Source organism: Hipposideros armiger, unplaced genomic scaffold, assembly GCF_001890085.2.
Source record: "Hipposideros armiger isolate ML-2016 unplaced genomic scaffold, ASM189008v1 scaffold_32, whole genome shotgun sequence".
NCBI classification, from domain to species: domain Eukaryota; kingdom Metazoa; phylum Chordata; class Mammalia; order Chiroptera; family Hipposideridae; genus Hipposideros; species Hipposideros armiger.
In genome coordinates this window covers 4,053,855-4,074,563 of record NW_017731382.1, presented here as the reverse complement: position 1 = coordinate 4,074,563, position 20,709 = coordinate 4,053,855, and the positions used below count along the sequence as shown (strand labels likewise).

At 45.9% G+C, this 20,709-nt stretch overlaps 2 protein-coding genes across 5 annotated transcripts in view; one reads left to right on the top strand and one right to left on the bottom strand.

Annotated features, from left to right (window-relative positions):
- LOC109380112 (serine/threonine-protein phosphatase 4 regulatory subunit 1-like) overlaps positions 1 to 19,655 on the bottom strand; it is a 65,666-nt gene extending 46,011 nt beyond the window's left edge. Inside the window, exons 1-5 of one of the 4 annotated variants that reach the window (XM_019637375.1) lie at positions 19,624 to 19,642; positions 19,437 to 19,481; positions 18,630 to 18,798; positions 14,652 to 14,811; positions 1,001 to 1,133 (exon numbers count right to left, since the gene is read on the bottom strand). In XM_019637375.1, coding sequence (XP_019492920.1) covers positions 1,001 to 1,098 — 98 coding nt within the window. In that variant the 5' untranslated portion in view covers positions 1,099 to 1,133; positions 14,652 to 14,811; positions 18,630 to 18,798; positions 19,437 to 19,481; positions 19,624 to 19,642. Of the gene's footprint in view, positions 1 to 1,000; positions 1,134 to 14,651; positions 14,812 to 18,629; positions 18,799 to 19,436; positions 19,482 to 19,623 lie in introns of all 4 variants that reach the window. The other 3 variants (XM_019637374.1, XM_019637376.1, XM_019637373.1) reach the window with 3 other exon arrangements.
- A 110-nt stretch (positions 19,656 to 19,765) lies between these two features.
- Positions 19,766 to 20,709, top strand: part of RAB22A (RAB22A, member RAS oncogene family) — a 36,088-nt gene continuing 35,144 nt past the window's right edge. Inside the window, exon 1 of the mRNA XM_019637293.1 lies at positions 19,766 to 20,092. Coding sequence (XP_019492838.1) covers positions 20,057 to 20,092 — 36 coding nt within the window. The 5' untranslated portion in view covers positions 19,766 to 20,056. The remainder of the gene's footprint in view (positions 20,093 to 20,709) is intronic.

The following is a 20,709-nucleotide window of genomic DNA, read 5'->3' as shown; positions in this document are numbered from 1 at the left end:
ATCGTGAACTACATTTAAATTAAGGATTGCTCATCAAAAGACACCGCTGTTCAGAGTGCCATCATTTTCCCTGTCTGTAAAATTGGGATAATAACTGGACTCACTCAGTAGCAATTACTGTGAGCCTGCTATGATTTAATAAATGCAAAGGCATAGAATAATATTTTTTTAAGACTAAATGGAAGGTAAGAAAAGAGACCCAGCGAGTATCACCCAGTCTTTACAGAAGGACGGTGTACGTGGGAGGATATGATGGACGGCCGCAGGTGGAGAAGTCCAGAGGACACGAGATATGCAGGGGTCTGTGAGTGGAAGGAAAGGGCGTGAGCAGCGGGCGAGAAGGAAGATACAGAAGATAGACGGCACAGCTGATGGAGGGATGGAGACAAGAAGACTGCATGGACAGGAAGACACTTCCCCCTCTGAGGCAGGAGCGAAGGACGCTTTCAGGTCCAAGTTTGTGCCCATCGTAAATGGAAAGAGGTGCCTCAGTTTCTGCTTTTTTCATGAACCAAGAGTCCAGGTCATCTGCTGAAAGTCAGAGGTGTAATCAGAGCCTGGAGTAGGTTCCTGCCAGCACCACAGGGCGTGACAACAGAACATGGCAGGAAGCTGCATGAGCGTCCCGGGGGCACAGTGAAGTCAAGGAACAGACGAGCAAGCGGTGCTAACAGAGGCTTCGCGATTCCACCGTGCACTTTACCTTCTGAGCGCCGCACACGTGGGAGAACCCAGGTAGCAATCCTAATTACTGAAACACCATTAAATTTCCTCACCATTTCCTTCCTGGCTTACCAGGTGGTCAGTGAAACTGCAGCAAGAATAATGGGAAAGCTACAATAATGATGCCATTCAAACAGAATCCCAGCATCCCGGAGACAGTCTACATTCACCCCATCCATGAGTCCCCTCAAAGCTGTCACAGAGACGTGGCCACCAGTGTCAGCGTAAAGCAGACGCAGCAGAGGTCTGTAAGGTGCAAAGGGCACGCTGAGCTTACCGGTTGAAGACGTTGTCGCTGAAAGCATACTTTTCCAGGCGAGCGAGCGGGGGCAGGTTATCGTGGCCTGGGATGTCCAAGAAGGTTGTCACCCTCATGCTGTCACAATCTGGACCATAGTCTTCAAATCCATCTGCAGGGGGAGAGGGGGAAAACACACTCGTAAGTGTGCATCAGCTGTGACACGTCACACTTGGGCAGACACATGGCTTGAGCACGCTTTCCGCTGTCACAGCCCTCACCAGCCAAAGCCTCTGTGTCCTGCAAGTCACCTAAACGAAGTGAGCAGGTCTATAACCCAGGAGAAGGGTGAGAAGACCGAAGTCCCACAGCAAAGCTGCAAGCCCTTCTTTTAGTGCTGTTGGTCTGATGAGGCGCCAGCCACCTCTAGTCAATATGGATGGGGGCATCTCCCGTATCGGGGAGCAAGTGGACAGAGAAGCTCACCCTGATGAAAATGGCCATGGAATTCTATGCAAACAGGTTTAAAAGGGTCCCCCAAAAAAGAAAGAAATAGGAGCCCATAAGCAAGAATCTGACAGAAAGTCTGCCTCATCGCTTGTCATAAATGTCCTTGTCACGCAGCTCCATCCACTCAGTGACACGGATCCCGTGAACCCACACTCCCAGTAACACACAAGCAGACCCTCCACAGGAATGCCTAACAGGTTCCTCTAACTCACGCCGTCCCAAAGGGGAGCCCCCGGTCACACCAGCTCCGCCGCCTAAGCCTGCTCTAAGGGCAGGCATCTCCCTGCCTCTCGTGCAGTGGGTGGCTGAGCCCACGGGCTCTGGGATGGAATGAATTCCCCAACAACTGCCTACCAGCTGCGTGACCAGAGCAGGAGACTCAACCTGTCTAAGCTTCCATGTTCTCATTGTAGGGCGGACATAAAACCCCACCCTCGCCCGTCGGGATGCTGGAAAAAGTCAGCTAATGCATGTCGACACCGGGGATCTGGCCCCCCGTGGTCTGGCCAACCTTGACCCTGGCCCCCAGCCCTCATGCTCCCACGCTGCAGGGGTGCAAATGCTTTCCCACGATCCCTCCCACTGAAATTGCTGGGCGAGAAGCACTGCTGGTGTGAGAAAGCAGCGGCTTGTTACCTGGTGGACAGGGAAACCACGGCTACTCAGGCAACGTGATTGGTAAGAGTCTAAAATAAGGGATGACAACTTGGTGCCTCGCTGCTGACTTTTCTTTGAAACACTAACCACATTTTTTCTCAACTAATTCTTTTAGGCTAGTAATTAGAGCCCATTAAAAATTTACACTGTATAACAGTTACTCAGAGAATTTTAATAAAGAATTATACATTTGTAAAGGAAATGTGTGACAGTCATGTGTCGTTTCTCTGTAGGGTCCCTGCCCAGGACGGCTGAGTCCACACTGGGCCACAGCCAAGCCCCAACCAGAGTCACTACGTGTGAGCTTCAGGTATGCTTCAGGGCTGGGGGAGCCTGCATCTTCCACCCCACATGTTCACAGAGCATGCACGCCCAGCCTGGATGGACTTTAAAACATTAAGTGTAAAGCAGTGGTTCCTAAACCTGAGGGTTACATAGACTTGGAACCTGATGGCGTCCACAGACATATATGCTCAAGACTTCTCATACAGCGCCGGGGTTTCAGAAGAGCCCCTGAGGCCCACCTGTGTACTCTGGGTGAAGAACTGCTGTTTTAAAGGAACACAAAATACCCAGGCACTCTTCACAAACTCTGCTTATCAGAGAACTACAGAGCTTTAAATCAAGCCTCAGTGGGGTCCACCCCAATCCAAGAAAGTTATCTACACATCGTAACAAACTCCAATATTATTGGATTTATATCATTTGTACAGTAAAATCGAACCACCCAAAATTCTTAATGCCTGGCATCTAATCAAATATTACCAAGCATGAAAAGAGGCCAACTGACTATAATCAGGAAAAATAAATAGAAAAAATCTGAAAAATGTCAGAGATGATGGAATTAATAGAAAAATGATCTTTAGATAGCAATTCAAAGAATGCCCTGTATATTCCAGAAAGATGTGATCATGTTGAGGACAGATACAGAAATATAAAAAAGCACCTGAATGGGCTGAAAAAGCACTGTCAAGTTTTTATCCCAGACTGTCCAGTGGGAAGCTACTGACCTATCAACCTGGATGTATCTTAGCCTTCTAGGCAAATATTCATCTCATTATAACAAATAATAAACTAACATTCTGAATTCTATTCTAACATCAGTCCCCTATCCTGCCCCCATTATTACTACCTTAACCTACCCCCATTATTACTACCCTAACCCATCCCCATTATTACTACCCTATCCCGCCCCCATTATTACTACCTTAACCAACCCCCATTATTACTACCCTATCTCACCCCCATTATTACTACCCTAACCCAGTACAGATTACCAGAGGAGCATGTGCTTTGGACCACTGTCTCTAAAGCCCTGTTACTGGGATCTGCGACAACTTAGGTGGAGCTGAAGAGAAAGGCACTCCCTCCCACCGAAACAAGACAAAATGAAACAAAACAAAAACCCAGAGAAATTTAGATAAAATATTTTAAAATATAGGAAAGCAGGAAGGACATCCCTGGTGACAATAAGAAGGCTAGAAATCAAAGTGAGAGCAGTTAGCAGAAGTTGCCACCCTTCTGGTCAACATTGAAGACTTAGATACATGTCACAGGCACTAGACTGCTAACGCCCCTGGTGATCAAAGCTACGGGCAGTGATTTGAAACCAAGCCCCCAGCATGAGACAGTTGTGGGAAGAGGACTGCAGTCACGGTGGGAGCAGGAGGGGGGAGGCACTCTCGGAAAATCAAAACCACAGGCCTGCTTGACCTACGACTGCAGAGTCCAGGTTCACACCACCGGCGAAGTGCGGGAGCCTCACACTGGGCTACTGAGAGGACCACTGCCCAGGCTTAGTCCGATTCCGGGCATCCCAGCAGAGGCAAACGGGAAGCTGTCCTACAGGGACTCTCACGAGCCAATAAGCATGGAACTTCATAAAACAATCCCTGCTGAACATAAATAGGCAATAACGATTTTCAAACTGCACACAGCTGCACATCACCAAGAGGAGGCGTTAGCAGACACAGCAAATGAGGATTTGCATCCCAAGACTAGAAATATCAGAAAAACCTGAAGTGGACTATCAAATAATTATGCATAGAATGAGTAGGATTTAAAAACTAGATATCGTAATGGAAAAAGAGGCATGTGAGGGGTGGGAGGTGCAGGCACAGTTGAGAAAGAACCAAGTACAAATGAAAAATAGAGACAATTTAGTTTGAAATTCAGTCGCTAGCTTAAATAGCAGTGTAGACACAGCTCAAGAGAGAGTTGGTGAGCTGGAAGATTGACCTGACAAAAATCACCCAAAACACTGCACAGAGAAACACAGCGTGGGAAAACAAGGCACAGCAATTAAGGTGCATGAAGAATGGAATGCTAAGTCTAAGATAAATCCACTAGGAATTCTAGAAGGAGGGATTAGCAAAAATAGGAAGAGGCAATATTCAAAGAAATAATGGCTAACAATTTGGAAAATTGTTATTCCAGAAAGGAAAAATGAATATTCAACTTGAAGAATTATAAATCCTGAACTGAATGATTAATAACAAATTCATACTTACATTGTAGAACACCAATGGCCAAAAAAAAGAAAAAAAAGAAAAAGAAAAAAGAAAAAAGCACCTAAAGAAAACAGAAAAACTAAAGATTAAATCCCAGATCTCTCACTTAAAAGATGTTAGAGGCATAACATACAATCGGTAGGAGTGTGGGGCCTTGAGTCAAAAATACCTGTTCTACTCCTTATAAGGTCACCTGTCTGATTCTGTGTTCTCACCCAAAAATGGATGCCTACCTCAGATGACTGTTGTAGTGTAGATTAAATGACATTAGATAGCTAGATAGTCACACAGAGTAATATAGCATCTGACACACATGAGCACTTTGCAAATATCAGCTGCCGGTATTATTATTAAATCACTGGGCAGAGTATATTACTGATACTGTTTATGTTTCTATTCCCAGTGTTCAGGGCGACCACAGCCAAGAGAAAGTGTGCGTGTCTGGTGAAGAGGGTGGGGGTTCTCTGAAAAAGAAAAACTTTAGAGAGGGGATACCTGTATATTAAACTTGGCCCAAACTCTGGCTTCACCCCTAAACCATGCATTTGTGTGGCAAATATCACAGCATAGCTATAGCTAAGAGAGCTGGACTGAGACTTGGGTACTATGCACTACAGGGGAGGCGAAGTGACAGTTTAACCTCAGTCAACTTTAAGTGCCTACTAAAACAAAACAAAACAAAACAAAACAAAGCAAAACAAAACAAAGAAACTAACGCTCTTTGAAGGCATAGAGCAGAATCCAGAAACTTTACAACACATAATATTCACAATACCCAGGTCACAATCCAAAATTACTCAATAAACAAAGAAACAGGAAAACGTGAACTAGCTAAACTAGGGGGAAAAAAAATCAAAACAGATTGACTCTAAAAGGACACAAATGTTGTAACTACAGACAAGGATTTTAAGACAACTATTAAAAAATGCTTATGGATGTAAAGGAAAATATGCCTAAAATGAATAATAAGAAAAGGAATCTCAGCAAGGAAATGTTAACTATAAAAAGGCACCAAATAAAAATTCTAAAACTGAAACAATAGCTGAAATTCAAAAATTCATTGCACGGACTTAACAGAACGAAGATGATAAAATAATGGCCAAAAATTCCCCAAATCTGGTGAAAGAAATAAGTGTACAGGGTCAAGGATCTTAGCAAACCCCAAGAAGATAAATACACAGAAAGCCACACCTAGATACATCATAGTCAAACTGCTGATTACCAAAGATAATACTCTCGAAAGCAGCAGAGAAAAACAACCGTTACATACAGGGAGTAATGATTCACATGATCTCTGACTCCTCACAGGAACAACGGAGGCAAAAGGCCTTGGAACTACATCTTTAACAGGCCGAAAGAAATAACTGCCAATCCACATCTTGATATCTAGTGAAATATCCTTCAGGAATGAGGATAAAATAAAGACATTATCAGATTAAGAGAAAAAACTAATAATTTATTTCTAGCACCCCCTTTCAAATATAGCCAGCCAATGGAGACTACAGGAAATGCTAAACCAAGTTCTGCAGGCTGAAAAGGAATGTTACCATTTGGAAACTGTCTTCAAAAGGCATCAAGAGCATTGGAAATGGCAAATATGTGGATAAATTTTTTAAAACTATTTTTCCTCTTAATTTCCTCAAAAGTATATACGATGGTTTAAAGCAATACAAAGCAAAAATTATAACTTCATATTTAGAATTTAGAACATATGCAGAAGTACGATACAATAAAAACTATAATATAAAGTAGGAGGGTAATAAATGGAACTATACAGTTGTCAGGTTTCAACACTATACATAAAATGAAGAAGTCACTCCAAGTAGACGGTTTCTGTCTGCACAGCTAAACTCGGAGGCCCCTTAAACACAGGGGCCACGTCATATAAAGCCTGGAACACAGCAGACACTTAATAAATACCGGTTTCTGTAGAAATAGGCCTCCTGAGACTTTGATTACCAGGACTCAATTCATGAGAGTCTAGCAGCCCCTGAGAAAGCTGAGAAAAGCTGTGACTTCCACAAAAACAGAGATGAGGTGCAGCAACCAGCCTAAAGCCACCTGGAGCTGCACGCCCAACATGAGTTATCAAGCAAGCAACACATTAATGAATTCACTTTGGCTTGCAAAGATGAGAGACCTTGGTTTCAGAAAAGAGAGAAAACGGGTCAAAAACTGTCCTATAACTGCTAAAATAAATAAATAAATAAATAAATAAATAAATCCTAACATTCAATAAAAAGTGCACGACTTAATAAAAAATATTCAACCATCCAAATAATGCATGTAGGAGAATTACATTTTGGTAATTCGTATTATGTATGTAAGGAGGAGCAGAGAAAGGAAAGAGGGGGGAAATTCATCTGAAATAGTAAGAAATCTGAATTACAGGGGTTTCTGTGTTGTTTTATGTTAAGAAATGGGATTACAGTTTTAGTCTACATGGAACGAAAAACCAGGCTATCTCATGAGTGCCTCTCTGGGGGAGTTCTGCAGTCAACAGCCGGCTGGTGGTCATTCAGAGCCACAGGGAACCTGCCTCCTTCGCACCACAGGCTGGTTCCACACTCTCAGGCTGCAGCTCTGACCCCAGTCAGCCAGGCTGCAGATCCACATCCGGTCACCTGACCTCAGAGTATGGACAGCTTGGGACAGCATATCCCTAAGTGTAACACATGGACGGTACATTAAATACCACTCAAGCACACATGGGAAAGTTATTCCCTTCTCAATTCTCTGATTAAATCAAAGAAAGTTGTTTTTTTTTCCTTTTTCCTTTTTTGGGTTTTTTTTTTTTTTTTTTTGGCACTAGTGTCTTGAACACTTCCCTAAAACTGGTTAATCTTCCTTTTTAATATAGAGCAGGTCTCAGGTTCAGAATCTTTTACAGGCAGCTGTGTCTATCTAGAGTCTAATGTTATTTTATTTTTGTCTCCTGATATTTTGGTAAAGTTTCATGTCCAGCAACTGATACAAGTTTCCTAAAATGTGTTTAAATAAAAGTTATTTGATATAAAGAAAACTACAGATGGTATACAGATAAAGCAAAAATAAGAAAAGCAGGACACAAATGACTGACTTCTGAAAAATACAGGATTGGTATAATCCAAGGAAAATAGTCCCACTAATAACATGACATTCAAATGCAAATAACAGTGGCTTTTAATCCAAGTATTCAAAGTCAGTTTGTTTTTTTCATATATAGGTAAACATTTTCTCTTGTGTGAGTCACCATCCTAGCCCCTTTCAAAATCAGAAAATCCTGCTGGGGTCTACAATAATAAGATTATCCGTGAGATTACTGCTGTTTACCTCTAAGCAATGTATTCAAGTTTTTTAACCACTCCATAAAAACACCAGTTTACGAACATGTACACGCAGGCAAGACTTGAATGCCCTTCCCACTAGTGAGTGGAAATAGCCAGCATTGTCTCCACTGTGGAGGCGTTCTAACCAGGGGCCGTGATCCATAGCCTTTTCCCACGACATTCTGATGTTTTCCTTTTATTAAGTCTTCAAAGACAAAGTAAATTCATTAAGAGCTGATGAACTATAGAATAGAACAGGGCTTCTCAACCTCAGCACTAGTGATAGGAAAGCACTGTTGTGGGGGCTGTACATTGCAGGGCGTTCAGCTCACGAGATGCCAAGACCACCCTCTCCCCAAGCTGTGACAATCAAAAATGTCTCCAGCCACTGCCACATGTCCCCAGTTCAGAGCTGCTGTAGAAGAGAAAAAACTATCAGGTGTTGTTACCTGAGCAACCAGGGGGGAGTTTCAAGTCGCAGGAATGACCTGGCCCGCCTCTGCCTCTCTGCCTTTCTCCCATTCCTTGTTCCCCCCTTCACTGCCCTCTCCTCCAGTCTCCAGAGGCCTTGCTACTTCCCAGCCACTCTAGTCACTGCCCCAGCTAAGGGCTGCTGCACTGCATGGCACGTCCCTCAGCCTAGAACGCTCCTCCCCAAGATCTTCTCTCTCAAATCTTTCCCCAGCCTTTCTCCCAGGGAGGTCCTCCCTGAGCACCTCACTTTGAAACTGCAAGCCTCCCACCTATGCCCCACCTTACCCCCATCCACATTTCTACTTTTCCAGAGACCTTCTCACCTTCTAACACACAGAACGTTTGCTTCCTATGTTTACTGTTTATCAGCTGGTCCACTACCCCTCTTCCACCTCGCACCCAGGGCAAATATCTGTGACTGACTCACTGCTGTGCCTGGCACACAGCAAACACTCAACAAAGTTGCTGAATGAATGAAGGAATGAATGAATGACGAAGGTCTGCCAAGCTAGCTTGCTATGCCTCCTGACAGTGACAGTAGCACATAAAATGACTCCTGCTCTCAAAAATCATTTTCTAGAATTTACATTTCTTGCCAAGGCTAAGAGAGCACGTTGTCTGGCAAGGGTTCACAAGAACGAGGTGAGGTCTGCACAGTGACATCATGAGCAGTCAATTATTCTGAGACCCAACAAGTCCAGGTCACACAGGAGCATCGGGAACCTTAAGCATTCGAGTTAGAAATAAAACATGAAGTGGGATATAAGCAATTCCTTGTTCAAATTTTTTCATTGTATTTTCTCTGTTTCGAAAAAAAAAATTTCCTGACTATTCTTGAAAGCGTAATATCATGCAGAAAAGAAAAGCCTTCTTAAGAAAATAGTTTCTAGTAGTACCTTCAAGCCTATTTGGCTCAATTTAAAATATAACAAAATACATATTGACAGTGATTGAATTCATTTGCTCTCTACACTATGAACTTTTGACCAGCAGCCACATGTTAGGTTCATTGGCAAGTTTACAGGACATCACTAACCCTTTACCAAAAATGATTAATAACTGAAAGATAACATAGAGCAGAAGAAGAGCTCGGGAGAAACACTGGTTTGATTCGGAGGGCTGGGTGGCCTCTCGTGGATGTCCCGTGCTGCACACCCATGTGCCACCAGGTTTCCCTGAACCAAATGGCCACCGTCCCAGTGGCTCTGCAGCATTACACTCAGCAGCTCTGGTTGCAACCTGCCCTCCAGGGGGACGGTCCACGTTCAAAAGCCCAGCTCACTAGCTAAGAGATATACAGCTCACCTCCACCATCCGACCCAGACCAGGGTGGTCCTGAAGCAGCAGCTGTGAATTCACATAACGACAGACAAGATCAAACCCTCTCCAGTGAGGTCCTGATCAGTTCACAAAGAATAACACAGTTTATTGTCCTTTGACCCTGATGCTAGGTGGCTAAGGGGGGGGAAAAAAGGGGACAGTTCTTCCCTGATTAAAACTCCCATCAGAACATATTTCTGGAAACTACAACTATGGGAAAAAGGGAATTACCCTCCTCTATGCTAACTTGTTACTCAAGGGTGATTTACCAAAAATAATGAATACTGTCAGTATCAGCATCACTTAAAACAGGCTGCGGCATAAAATAGATTAGGCGAGAGTGCTCTAGAAAAACACACGGTGGACCCGTGAGCACCTGCCTGTGTGTCAGTGCTTTTCACCAAACACCAGTCTGTCTTAGAAGAGGCTGAGTACGTCCACCTACATCCACACATACTTCTATAAAAGCGTGACTTGTAATAAAGGGTTAATGAGGAAAAAAAACAGGCTAAGTACAAATTAATGTCTTAAGTATAATGTTAAGTGAATGTGTTTACAGGTTCAAAGTGCAGTAGATCTAATCTAACAAAAAGAGAGAAAGAAAAGAAATTGTATAGGTCGGTTTGCATCAAGAAAAGGATCAGAAGAATCTAGTACAAAAACAGAAGTCAAGTTAACAGCAAACCCACCTCCAACACGCTCTCTTCCCGCGTGGCTAACTTCAGGTGCCAACAGTAAACCATAATGCAATATCCAACACAGCGTTGGTGATTCAGAGATGAGAACAACACGGTCCCCGGACTCCAAAGCTCCCCGGGAACAAAGATCGCCATACACATAACAACCGAATATACTCCAGTGGCAAGAGCCATCGGCTGCAGGTGTAAAATAGACCTGGGAGGGAAACAGCTCTGCTTGGAAGAGGGAGGAGAAGGGAGACGCTCCCCGGGCACAGAAGTCACAGGTGAGTTGGGTCTTGAAGATCAAGTAAGAATCCGCCATGTGGGAAGAGACAGAGGATCTGGGGCAGAGGAAACGAACATTCCAGATGAAGGGAAGAGCACAGCAGAGGACAGTGCCCAAGCGGCTCCATCTTTCCAGGGCTCGAGGGAACCAGAGGTTTCCCAGGAAGCCTCCAAGCCCTGCCTGAGCAGCCGCGCTGGAATTGGTCTCCAGTTGAAAGGTAAGAACACTAAACACAATGAAACATACCCGGTGAGATACGTTTATCGGCCCAGACTTGAACAGAGGTAGAGACAGAGGCAAAATGATACGGCACGTCCATCCTGGCAAACGTTTTCATTAAGAATCCGTTCTCCAGGCATTCCATATTTACGGCTCTCCATTCAACATGTCATCCTGTCACTATAACTCTGTGTGAGACATGCTTTCCTGGGCCAGCCCAATTATCCGTTCCATCCAATATTCTGTCTCTGACACAGCACTAGGGGACACTGGTTGGGAGAACATGACAGATGTGGCCCACTCCATCTACGTCCGTCTCAAAATGTCAGAAGATTCGTTGATGGTGGCCAAGGGGAGTTTAGCTTTATTTGCCAAATTTGTACTTTAAAAAAAACCAACTGTATTGGTTTTTAAAGACTGTATTAATGTGGACCTTACCTAACTGATAACTTTTTAGAGCTTCTCATTAGCCACCCTTCAGTGAACAATATAAGTCTTCGTACGGCCTTAAATGATTTGGGGGGTAACTACAGAAAACCATCCATTAACATGTTATTTAAAGTGCTGGCATCCTTCTTGCTAACGGGCTTATCAATACCAATGCAGATTCCTAAATTGGGACTATTTCTAACAGCTAGACGAGACAAACCTGACCCGTCTAGAAGATAAGGAACATGCCTGATTCTCCACTGGCTTTTGGGGGGAAACTGACCCCCGCGCACTGCAGGTCCTTGTTGATGTAACTAAATTTCAACAGCGAGTTGCACGGGCCAACTCTCTCTATCTAATGCCGTTCTCAGGGGCCGGCCGAGTGGCTCAGTTGGTTAAGAGCTCGCTCAAGAGTTTGAGCTCTGAGCAACAGCGGTTCGAGTCCAGCCCGACCTGAGCAGCCGCTGAGCTGCCAACAGGTAGCAGGATGGCTCAGCTAAAAAAAAAAAAAATCTAAATGCCGTTCTCTAACAAGACCCATGCTGATTTGCTAGCTCTTGTGTGAGTGGTCCATCCAGGGCATAATGCTTTCTAATGCAAATCTCTGAGGGCCACTGATGGTCATTACCAGCATGAGGCAACCGGCAGGCTGAAAAGACCAACTTAATTCATGAGCAGCCATCCTTCCGACACTGTGCATACAGGAAATTCCTCTTTGATTTGTGGCTTTAATCACGGCTTCCCAAACCTGTCATTATTTATGACTCTGACTTTTACACTGACGGTCATCGGGAAAATTTTACTCAGGTTACCTGCTAGAAAAGAACTCTGCAGCTCAAAGCAGTTCGTGGGCTCCATTTTGATGTTACATGTCTCAATTTTCCTGCCAACTCACCCCGCTGGGAACGGAGGTGGAGCAGGTGGGGGTGAAGGTGCAGGAATCCACACTGCATGATTGGACAGAACAATATTACTTAAAAATGCAGCGACTTCTCTAGCCAGACCTGAGGCAGATTCGAAAAGAAAAAAACGTTGCAAAAGAAAACCAACAACCTAAGGGGTGACTGCAGGTGCGTTTGGGTCTACTGTCCAGGGTATTTGAAACAATGAAGCAGTGCTGACCAATATAAAGTCACTTCTCTTCTGACCACCTTGGCCACACTGCTGGGAGGGTTGTCTTCCCCCTTCTGGAAAGCAGCAAACTCCTCCCAGGCACAGCGACTTCTACTCCTGTCTAGTACAATCTAAGCCCCACGCTCATCTAAGTTCTCTCTGCTCTCTGCCTTCTCCCCTCTTCACTGACTCCTTCCCCTCAGTCCACAGTTATGCTCCCGATTTGGGCCTTCATTTTAAAAATCAATAATTCTTTAATAACTGAAGTATAGCACTCATTCAGAAAAGTGTGCAAACAATAAGCATTCCACTTGATGAATTTTCAGACTGAACACGCCTGTGTAACTAGCACTCAGCTCAGAAACCTTTGATCAACATCTCCAAAGGCCATTCCTGCTCCCGTCCACGCAGGGGTGACCACTCTCCCGCCTTCTCACTGCCCAGATTAGCTTTGTTTGTCTTGTGCTCTGTATAAAGAGAATCATTTCTATTGATTTCGTTTGTACACTTCTGTGTCTGGCTTCTGTCACTCATCCTGTTTGTGAAGCCCATTCCATATTATTGAGCAGAGTTTAGATCATTCGCTCTTATAGCTGCATAGTTTTCCCCTGTGTAAACATAACCACAATTTATAATCCATTGTATTCATGACATTGGGTGTGGTTCAGTTTCGTCTCTTAAGAATAGTGCTATGGGCCGGCTGAGTGGCTCCGTTGGTTAAGAGTTGGCCTGGGAGCATGAGCTCTGAGCAGCAGGGCCGCCGGTTTGGATCCCACATGAGGGCCAGTGACACTGCCCTCTACAGCTAAGATGGTGAACAACAGCTCGTCCTGGAGCTGGGCTGCCATGAGTGGCCGGCGACAGCGTAGGCTGCAGTGGGCTGCAATTAGCTACCGTGAGTGACCGGCAGCCAGCATGAGTGGCCAGCAGCTGGCATGAGCTGCTGTGAGCCGCCGTGAGCAGCCGTCCAATGGCTGGCGACCGATCTGACTCAGCTGGGAAGAGCACAATGATCATAATACCAACGTGGGCCAGTGAAGCAACGTCCTCCACAACTAGACAGTGAAGAACAAAAGGACAGCAACTTGTCTGCTCCCCTTCCCCGATTTCCCAGTGCTGTTCCCTCCCCCAATTTCCCAATAAAATCTTTAAAGAAATTTAAAAAAAAGAATAGTGCTACTATGGGGCAGCCGTCTAGCTCAGGTGGTTAGAGCACAGGCTCATAACACCAAGGTTGCCAGTTCGATTCCCACATGGGCCAAGAAGCTGCGCCCTCCACAACAAGATTGAAACAACTACTTGACTTGGAGCTGATGGGTCCTGGAAAAACACAATGTTCCCCAATAAAATTTCTTAAAAAAAAGAATAGTGCTACTATGACAATGTCTTTTTTAGAACACATGTTCATATTTTGTTGGGCATATAACCAGTAGTGGAATTGTTGGGCCATTCAAACTCTCTTTTTTTAAGGTTTTCAGAGTAGATAAAAGTAATACAAATGTGTTCTGGACTCTTCTATCTAAGAAGCAAGGCAACTGACCTCAACCCCTCCAGCCCCTCCAGCTGCTTCTTGAGAGAGTCTGTTTGCCCCTGCCAGGCTGTCAGCTCCCAAGAGCAGTGACCATTCCCCAAAGTGACCACTGCCTGCCAGGGCCTGGAATACAGTGGGTGGTCAATGGATGACCACGGAGCTACTGGACTACAGGTGACATTGCCGCAACTCCCAATGCCTTCCCCACGAATCTGGGCCTGGCTGCTGGTCCTTGGCTGCGTGGTAAACGAGCCCGCTGAGGTCCGAAGACCCCCTAACACCGAAGCCCACGGCCTGGCTTCAGCCCTCATCTTCCCGGCCCCTCGGAGGCAGTTGTTACACGAATGACTGACGTCCACGCGGAAAGCAACCACTAGCCCTCATCTCTTATTTTTCTTCCCCCATCAGGGTTAACACTAAGTGGCGTTCTGAAGGCCAAAACCTCTTTCTCTTTCATTAGCTGGGTTTTGTTGCAAATTTTCTGTTTAAAAGCTCTTAAATTGTAATGAAAAAACCATTTCAAACTCTTTTTAAACAGACAATTTTAGGGAATCTCTGATCATCTGTTTGTCTCACAGGAAATGGAAAATACTGTGCAACCAAAGTAAAATGCATTTCAACGGTGGGAGGAAAGCGAAGCTGCTTCTGCTTACACCGCTCTGGCTCTTTTGTTCCTCTTCACCCTCGTCCTGCTAGGAGGAAACAGGTACATCCAACACACCAACAGGAAAAACGAGCCACGAGCCACTGGGCAAGGCTTATTCCACAAAGCCAAGGCTGTGCGAGTGAAAAGCTCAGCTCGTCAAACTGGACCTAGTGAGAAAGACAGCTGATCAGGTTGGCTCAGCTAATTAACAGACTTACAGGCTCTGATAGAATGAAATCAAGCTTGATTTAGAACAAGGCTTGGCAAACCATGCCCCGCAGGCGGAATCCGGCCCACTGCCTGTTTGTAAATAAAGTTTTATTAGGAAACAGCCAAGCCCATTCGTTTATGTTATGCCTGTAGGTGCTGCCAGGCTATGACGGCTTGAGTAGTTTCATCAGGACTTCTGGCCCGCCAAACCTAAAATATTTACTATCCCGACCTTCGCAGAAAAAAAATTGCTCATCTCTGAGTTAGAAAATACTGTGCTGTCTGGATTTTGTTCCATTTCCCAAGATGAACAGGTTCCTGTTCTAACTATTTCACTTCATAGGGAGGTCTTTATTATTTTTTTTTAATGGACAACCTTTGATTCAGGTTTATATGAGAGAAAAAGCTCAATGGTTTGGTTTGGGGCTCAACTGAATACAGTTTCTCTCCTTTTCGGGCACAGCTGGTTGTGGTCCCTGAGCAGAACGTTTTTTACAAACCTGGGACAAAGTGGGCAGGAATGCTTTTGTCTTTTATTCAAGCTCGGACATACACCACTCCTTCCAACATTAAGATTCCGAGTCTGTCTATAGTCCTCTGACTCATCCTATAGCTAATAGCTAATCCTATTTTCAACAAAGGTCCCGATATCATTTGTTTGAACCTAGCTTTTCTCATCAATAGAAGCATGCCCTCTTCCACCTTCTTTCATAGATAACCTCTGAAAAACTAAACATTTGAAAAGAAATAGTGTTCTCCAAATACTAATGTATTCTGAGTCTGTCTTTTGAAGCTAAATGCATCCAACAATAACTTTGCAGCCAAGTTCAGAACCAAAATCCAGCTTTCCAACTTTTTGTGCAGATATTCAATCACATGTGAAACTTTCATATCATTTTTTAAAACTTTGTATGATGGAGATTTTCAAATGTATGCAAAATGCAAAAAAAGAACAGAATCGTAAACCCCCATGTCCCCAGCAACTAGCTTCAACAAGTATCAATATTCTACTATTTTCCCCCATTTATCCTTCTTCCCAACTTTTTGTTTGTTTGTTGCAGTATTTGAAAGCAGGCCTCATCAAATCACTTCACCCATAAAGGCTTGTTTATTTCTGTTGGCTAAGCCCCTTCTCCTTTGAACAAAACTGTGACACTGCTATCACATCCAACAAAATTAATAATAATTCTAAGCATAATCTAATACCGAGTTTCAGTTCAGTTTTCCCCAACTCTCGCAGTAATGTCCTTTTATAGCTGCTTTGTTCAACTGGTGATCCAAATATGACCATATATTGTATTTTTTTGATAGGTTCCTTTACATCTACAATAGGTTCCCCTCATTTTTTTCACTCACCACTGACATGCTCGTACACTTAAATTCTAGTTGGCCAAGTATACCTTCCCAAGAGTAATACATCTTCAGCCTCCACATGCCATAAGCAAACCCAGACATTCATAGGCCTTGAAGCCCCTAAGGCACAGACCCGTCCAGCTCAGCCTTCCACAAACAGTCCACCACGGGGACCAATATGCCAGGCTAGCCCACACACTTTCCACTCTCAAGAGAAGGAACTTAGATTGCTTCAGCAAGCTAATTCCCTAAAATTAAATATTTTCTGTGCTGTGCTGGCCCCAAGACTCAGAATGATGGGAAAAAACAAGGCATCCATTCTTTATGGCTTCTTTTTGAAGTTAGCCAAATTTAATCAAGAATCTCAAAGTAAATCAGACAAGACTTCTAATCCATTATTGTCACCAGTGACAACATTAATTGAACACCTAGATCATGTAGGACATGGGTTATAAAAAGAATGACCTGTGTCCCTGCCCAAAGTGACTGATAACCTAAATGGAGAGGTGGCTTCATCATTTAGACAAAAACACACAAGGAGGACAACAGGTACAGGACCACCCCAACCAACATCGTGCCCCGCCACTGGGTTAAGCGTATCTGTGCGGTCTGAGTGCTGGAATAAAAAGAACAAGAGTCAGAAGGAATAGAGGTTGATGGCTCCTTCTATCGTTTATGACTTATGGCACATGCTTAAGTGACCTCGCCTCTCTGAGGCTCAGTTTTATCATCTGTAGAATAGGAATAACCCCACCTACCACAGACTAGCAGCTGTTCATGGTGAGTCAGAAAATCTTCTATGAAAGCCTAGCAATGATGATGATGATGATTAAACTAATAATGATAAAATCATTGAATACTCATTATGCCGGGCACTGGGCTCAAATGTTTTAGTATACTATTTCATCTAAGCCTCATATCAGTCCTATGAGGCATCTCCTATTCTCATGTTATTTTCCAGATGAAGAAAATGAACAGTGAGTTGGTCATGTGCCCAAGCTGACACAACTAAAGGCAGGAAGAGAGTCACAGGACCTCAGGGTCCTTGTTGTCAATCATGGCAGGATAATTCCTCCCAAATACCACCACTGTAAGGTGTAAAGGTGGGACCAAGGGCAGCATAAATTGTTGGGGGGTAGTGCCAGACCCTCCTATTATAATTAGATCAATTATAAAGTCATAAGGTACAGCACCCCACAGCCCACACCCCTGCTCAAACAGGAAGCCCCAGTAGGCTCCCAGAGTTGCCCTGCCCAGGGCGTGGGTATATTTACAGCCATAATGGTGGTTTCCTTCCTTATTGGATCAAGTCTTCAGCTGTCGCTAAAGAGTATTTAGGTGATCTTTATTGCAAATCTCCAACACCCAATATTTGTCCAAACAGGGCCAAAGTAAACTCATGATGATATTTTCCTATATAATCTCTTACTTCCTTTTTGTGCATATAATCAAAAAAGGCTGAAGGGAGCAAGCCACCAGGAAAGGGGTCCAACTGCCTGCAGCCATCATGCTTTGAGAAGCCCAACCTCTAGCTAAGTGGAAAAGGCACCTGGAGAACTAAGGGCCTGGCCAACAGTCCCAGGGACCTCCTGGCCCACAGCCATGGAGTGAAGCCATTCTGAACCTTCTCACCCTCAACGGAAACACATGATGCTTCTGTATCACCCAGTCAACCCACAGAGTAGTTAGAAATAATAAAATAATGTCAGTCAAGGCCACTATGTTTTGGGATGGTTTGGTAGATAACTGAAACAGCCAGAAACCAGATTTTCCAGCCAGGACAAACATCAAATCTATGAGTAAGAGGTACCTCAACAGCAGCTTACTGTTGTTTATCAATAGAAACGCTACATTCCTTCCATTCAAGGATGCCCATTGGTTGAAACATTCCACTCTGTAAACCCAGGGCCTACACTGTACCTGGCTTAACAGTGTTAAATAAATACAAATCACGACCACGTTAATAACAATAGCAGCTAATATTTACCAAGTGTTTCTGGCATACAAGGCCTTCAAGCTAAACCTTTTATTAATTTAACCTTCACAAAAGCCTTTTGAGGCAGACCACTATTACGCCCACTTTACGGATAAGGCCACTGAGGCTCAGGGTGGTACAGTGATCTGGCCAGGATCACACAGCCCATAAAGAATGGCACAGGACTTCACCCTCTGGCCATCCAACTTCCGGAACTCGGGCTCCTTAACCATCAGCTATTTAGTGACCCTTCAAGTGTCATTCCACTTCACAAAAGTTGACTCCCTCTAAAACAGATAATGTGTGTAAAGGGTTTAAAGCTATGCCCGACCTATCTTAAGTTTTCAATAAACACCAACTCTTACTATTAGGCGACTTATAGACGGGGAAGGGAAGAGCATGCTGAGACTTCAATTAATGTTAGCTATTTTGATAGTTTGTACAGACCTCCTTCGCCAGCAAGCTTCCTGGAATCTGGAAATGTTCTGTTTACAAGTCTGCTCTCCCCCTGGACTGTGAGCTCCCTGAGAGGTAGCGCTGATTCTGGTTCATTTATCTACAATACATGGACTCCACACATGATCTGCCCCAAAACGAGGAGGTGCTCAAGAAATGTCTGTTGAATGGAAAGGAAACGCTTCATTGACCACAAATGCGAACTTGCATTTCCAGGATATCTCGCCCAGGCATTAGTCCCGAAAGTGATTCCAAAGAAAAGGAGAGAGCAGGTAGGGACAAGGGCAGGAGACCCACCCCAGAAATGCAGGCGTCAATGAGCGACTTGGGGTAAGTGCCGGAGCTGGGCTTGTGGCCAGGACACCTGAAAAGTCTGTGAAACTCTGTGGTGTGGCCGGACACACGGAAGAGTGGGACCTCCCCAACTCCCCAGCACCCTGAAAAGTCCCAGGGGAAAAGTGGATCCCGTGAGTGGAACCCATCACCCCGCCTGCAAAGTGGCCACGCCTCCCTCCCGTCCCTTCAAGGCCGCCGCTGGAGGAGGAGGATGAGGAAGAAGAGGAAGAAAGTGACAGGAAGTCAGAAGTTTCCCAACAACAAAAATCCTCCCCACGAGGGGAGGGCTCCCCCATCCTCGGCCGCCCCGCCCAATGAGGAGGGACCGCCACAAGTGGATAAAGGCAGTTTGGGGGTCCCAACATAGACGGCCTGGTCTGTAGCACCCCTCCGCGTTCTGTACACCTCGAGTTCTGTGAGAGGTTCCCAGGGAGGGGCGGGCGCACCCCAACTGTTACTTACAATCGTCTAAGTCATCCTGCAAGTCCACAAAGTACAGGGGGATCTCTGAAAACCAAGAGACACAAGGAGTTACGAGGGGGCTGTGACAGGCAGGCTCAAGGGGGGGGGGTCTTGCTGATCTTGCTGGGTGGTCGCGGTTAAGGAGGAAGGGTCCGCCCCTGCGCCCCGGGAGTGCGGCCCTACTTACCCGCCATCTTGGGATGGGCCTGGAGGCGTGGCCGGCGGCGATGGGCGGGGCCTATAATTCCGTGCCCCGCCCCGCGCCTCCGGCCCCGCCCCCGGGCCCACAAGCCTCGCGGCGCCAGCTGGGCCCCGCCCTCCCAGCGAAGGTGGCTGCCGAGGTGGGCGGGGAGGTCAGGTGACCCGGCCGGCGTCGCAAGATGGCGGCGGCGGCGGCGCCCTGGAGTCCGTGGTACTGTCCCGGCTGCTGAGGTGGGCCCCACACAGCTGGCGGCGGACGGGCCGTGACAAGGGCCGACAAACAGGAGACCGCCGCCTCTGCGCGCCCCGCGGCCGGAGCTGGGCCGTGCGGCGTTGGCGCCGGGGAATGCTCGTGCTGGGCCTGGCCTCTCCCTCCTCAACTTAGGGCGGCGGCGGGCCCGCGCCCAGGCTGCCGGGCCATGGCGCTGAGGGAGCTCAAAGTGTGTCTGCTGGGGGTGAGTGGCGGCCGGCTGGCCGGGAGGGCGGCGGGAGGCCGGGCGGGCCGGGGACCCAGGCGTGCCCACGTCCCGTCCGCTCCTTCGCCCAGCCTCCGAGCGGGACGCCGCTTACCTGCCCCGGGACCCAACCTCTAGCCCCGGTGCCATCCTGATCACCTTGCCAGAAGGTCCCGCCGGCAAAGAGGGACCCTTCCCCTTGTGCTTCGTGGAACCCAAAGTCTCTTCCCGCCCCGCAAAGGGCCCTGCCGCTCCGTTGCATCGAGGTGAAGAGCAGCTCTTAAATAGTTTCCTCCCAAGGCACCAGTTAGGAGTTTGCCAAGTCTCCCAAAGTAAAACCAATCACAGGTCATTAGGTTTTACCGGCAGCATTGACCTCCTTTCCCTTCTGTTTGGTGTTTTTGAACTTGGGGACTACCCCTAACACTTTTTTTTTGCAGAGTTACTTTCCTGGGGGGGGGGGGACACGTTAAAATCAGGAGGCCCCAAAGACTGTTCGAAGCCTCAGCTTCCCGTCTTAGGTTAGGGCAGCGTTGCCATTTCAAAGCACGCTTTCTGCAGTTGCTCCCTTGCCTCAGTTGCTGCTGTCAGGTCTCAAGAGGATCCCAAGAACTAGC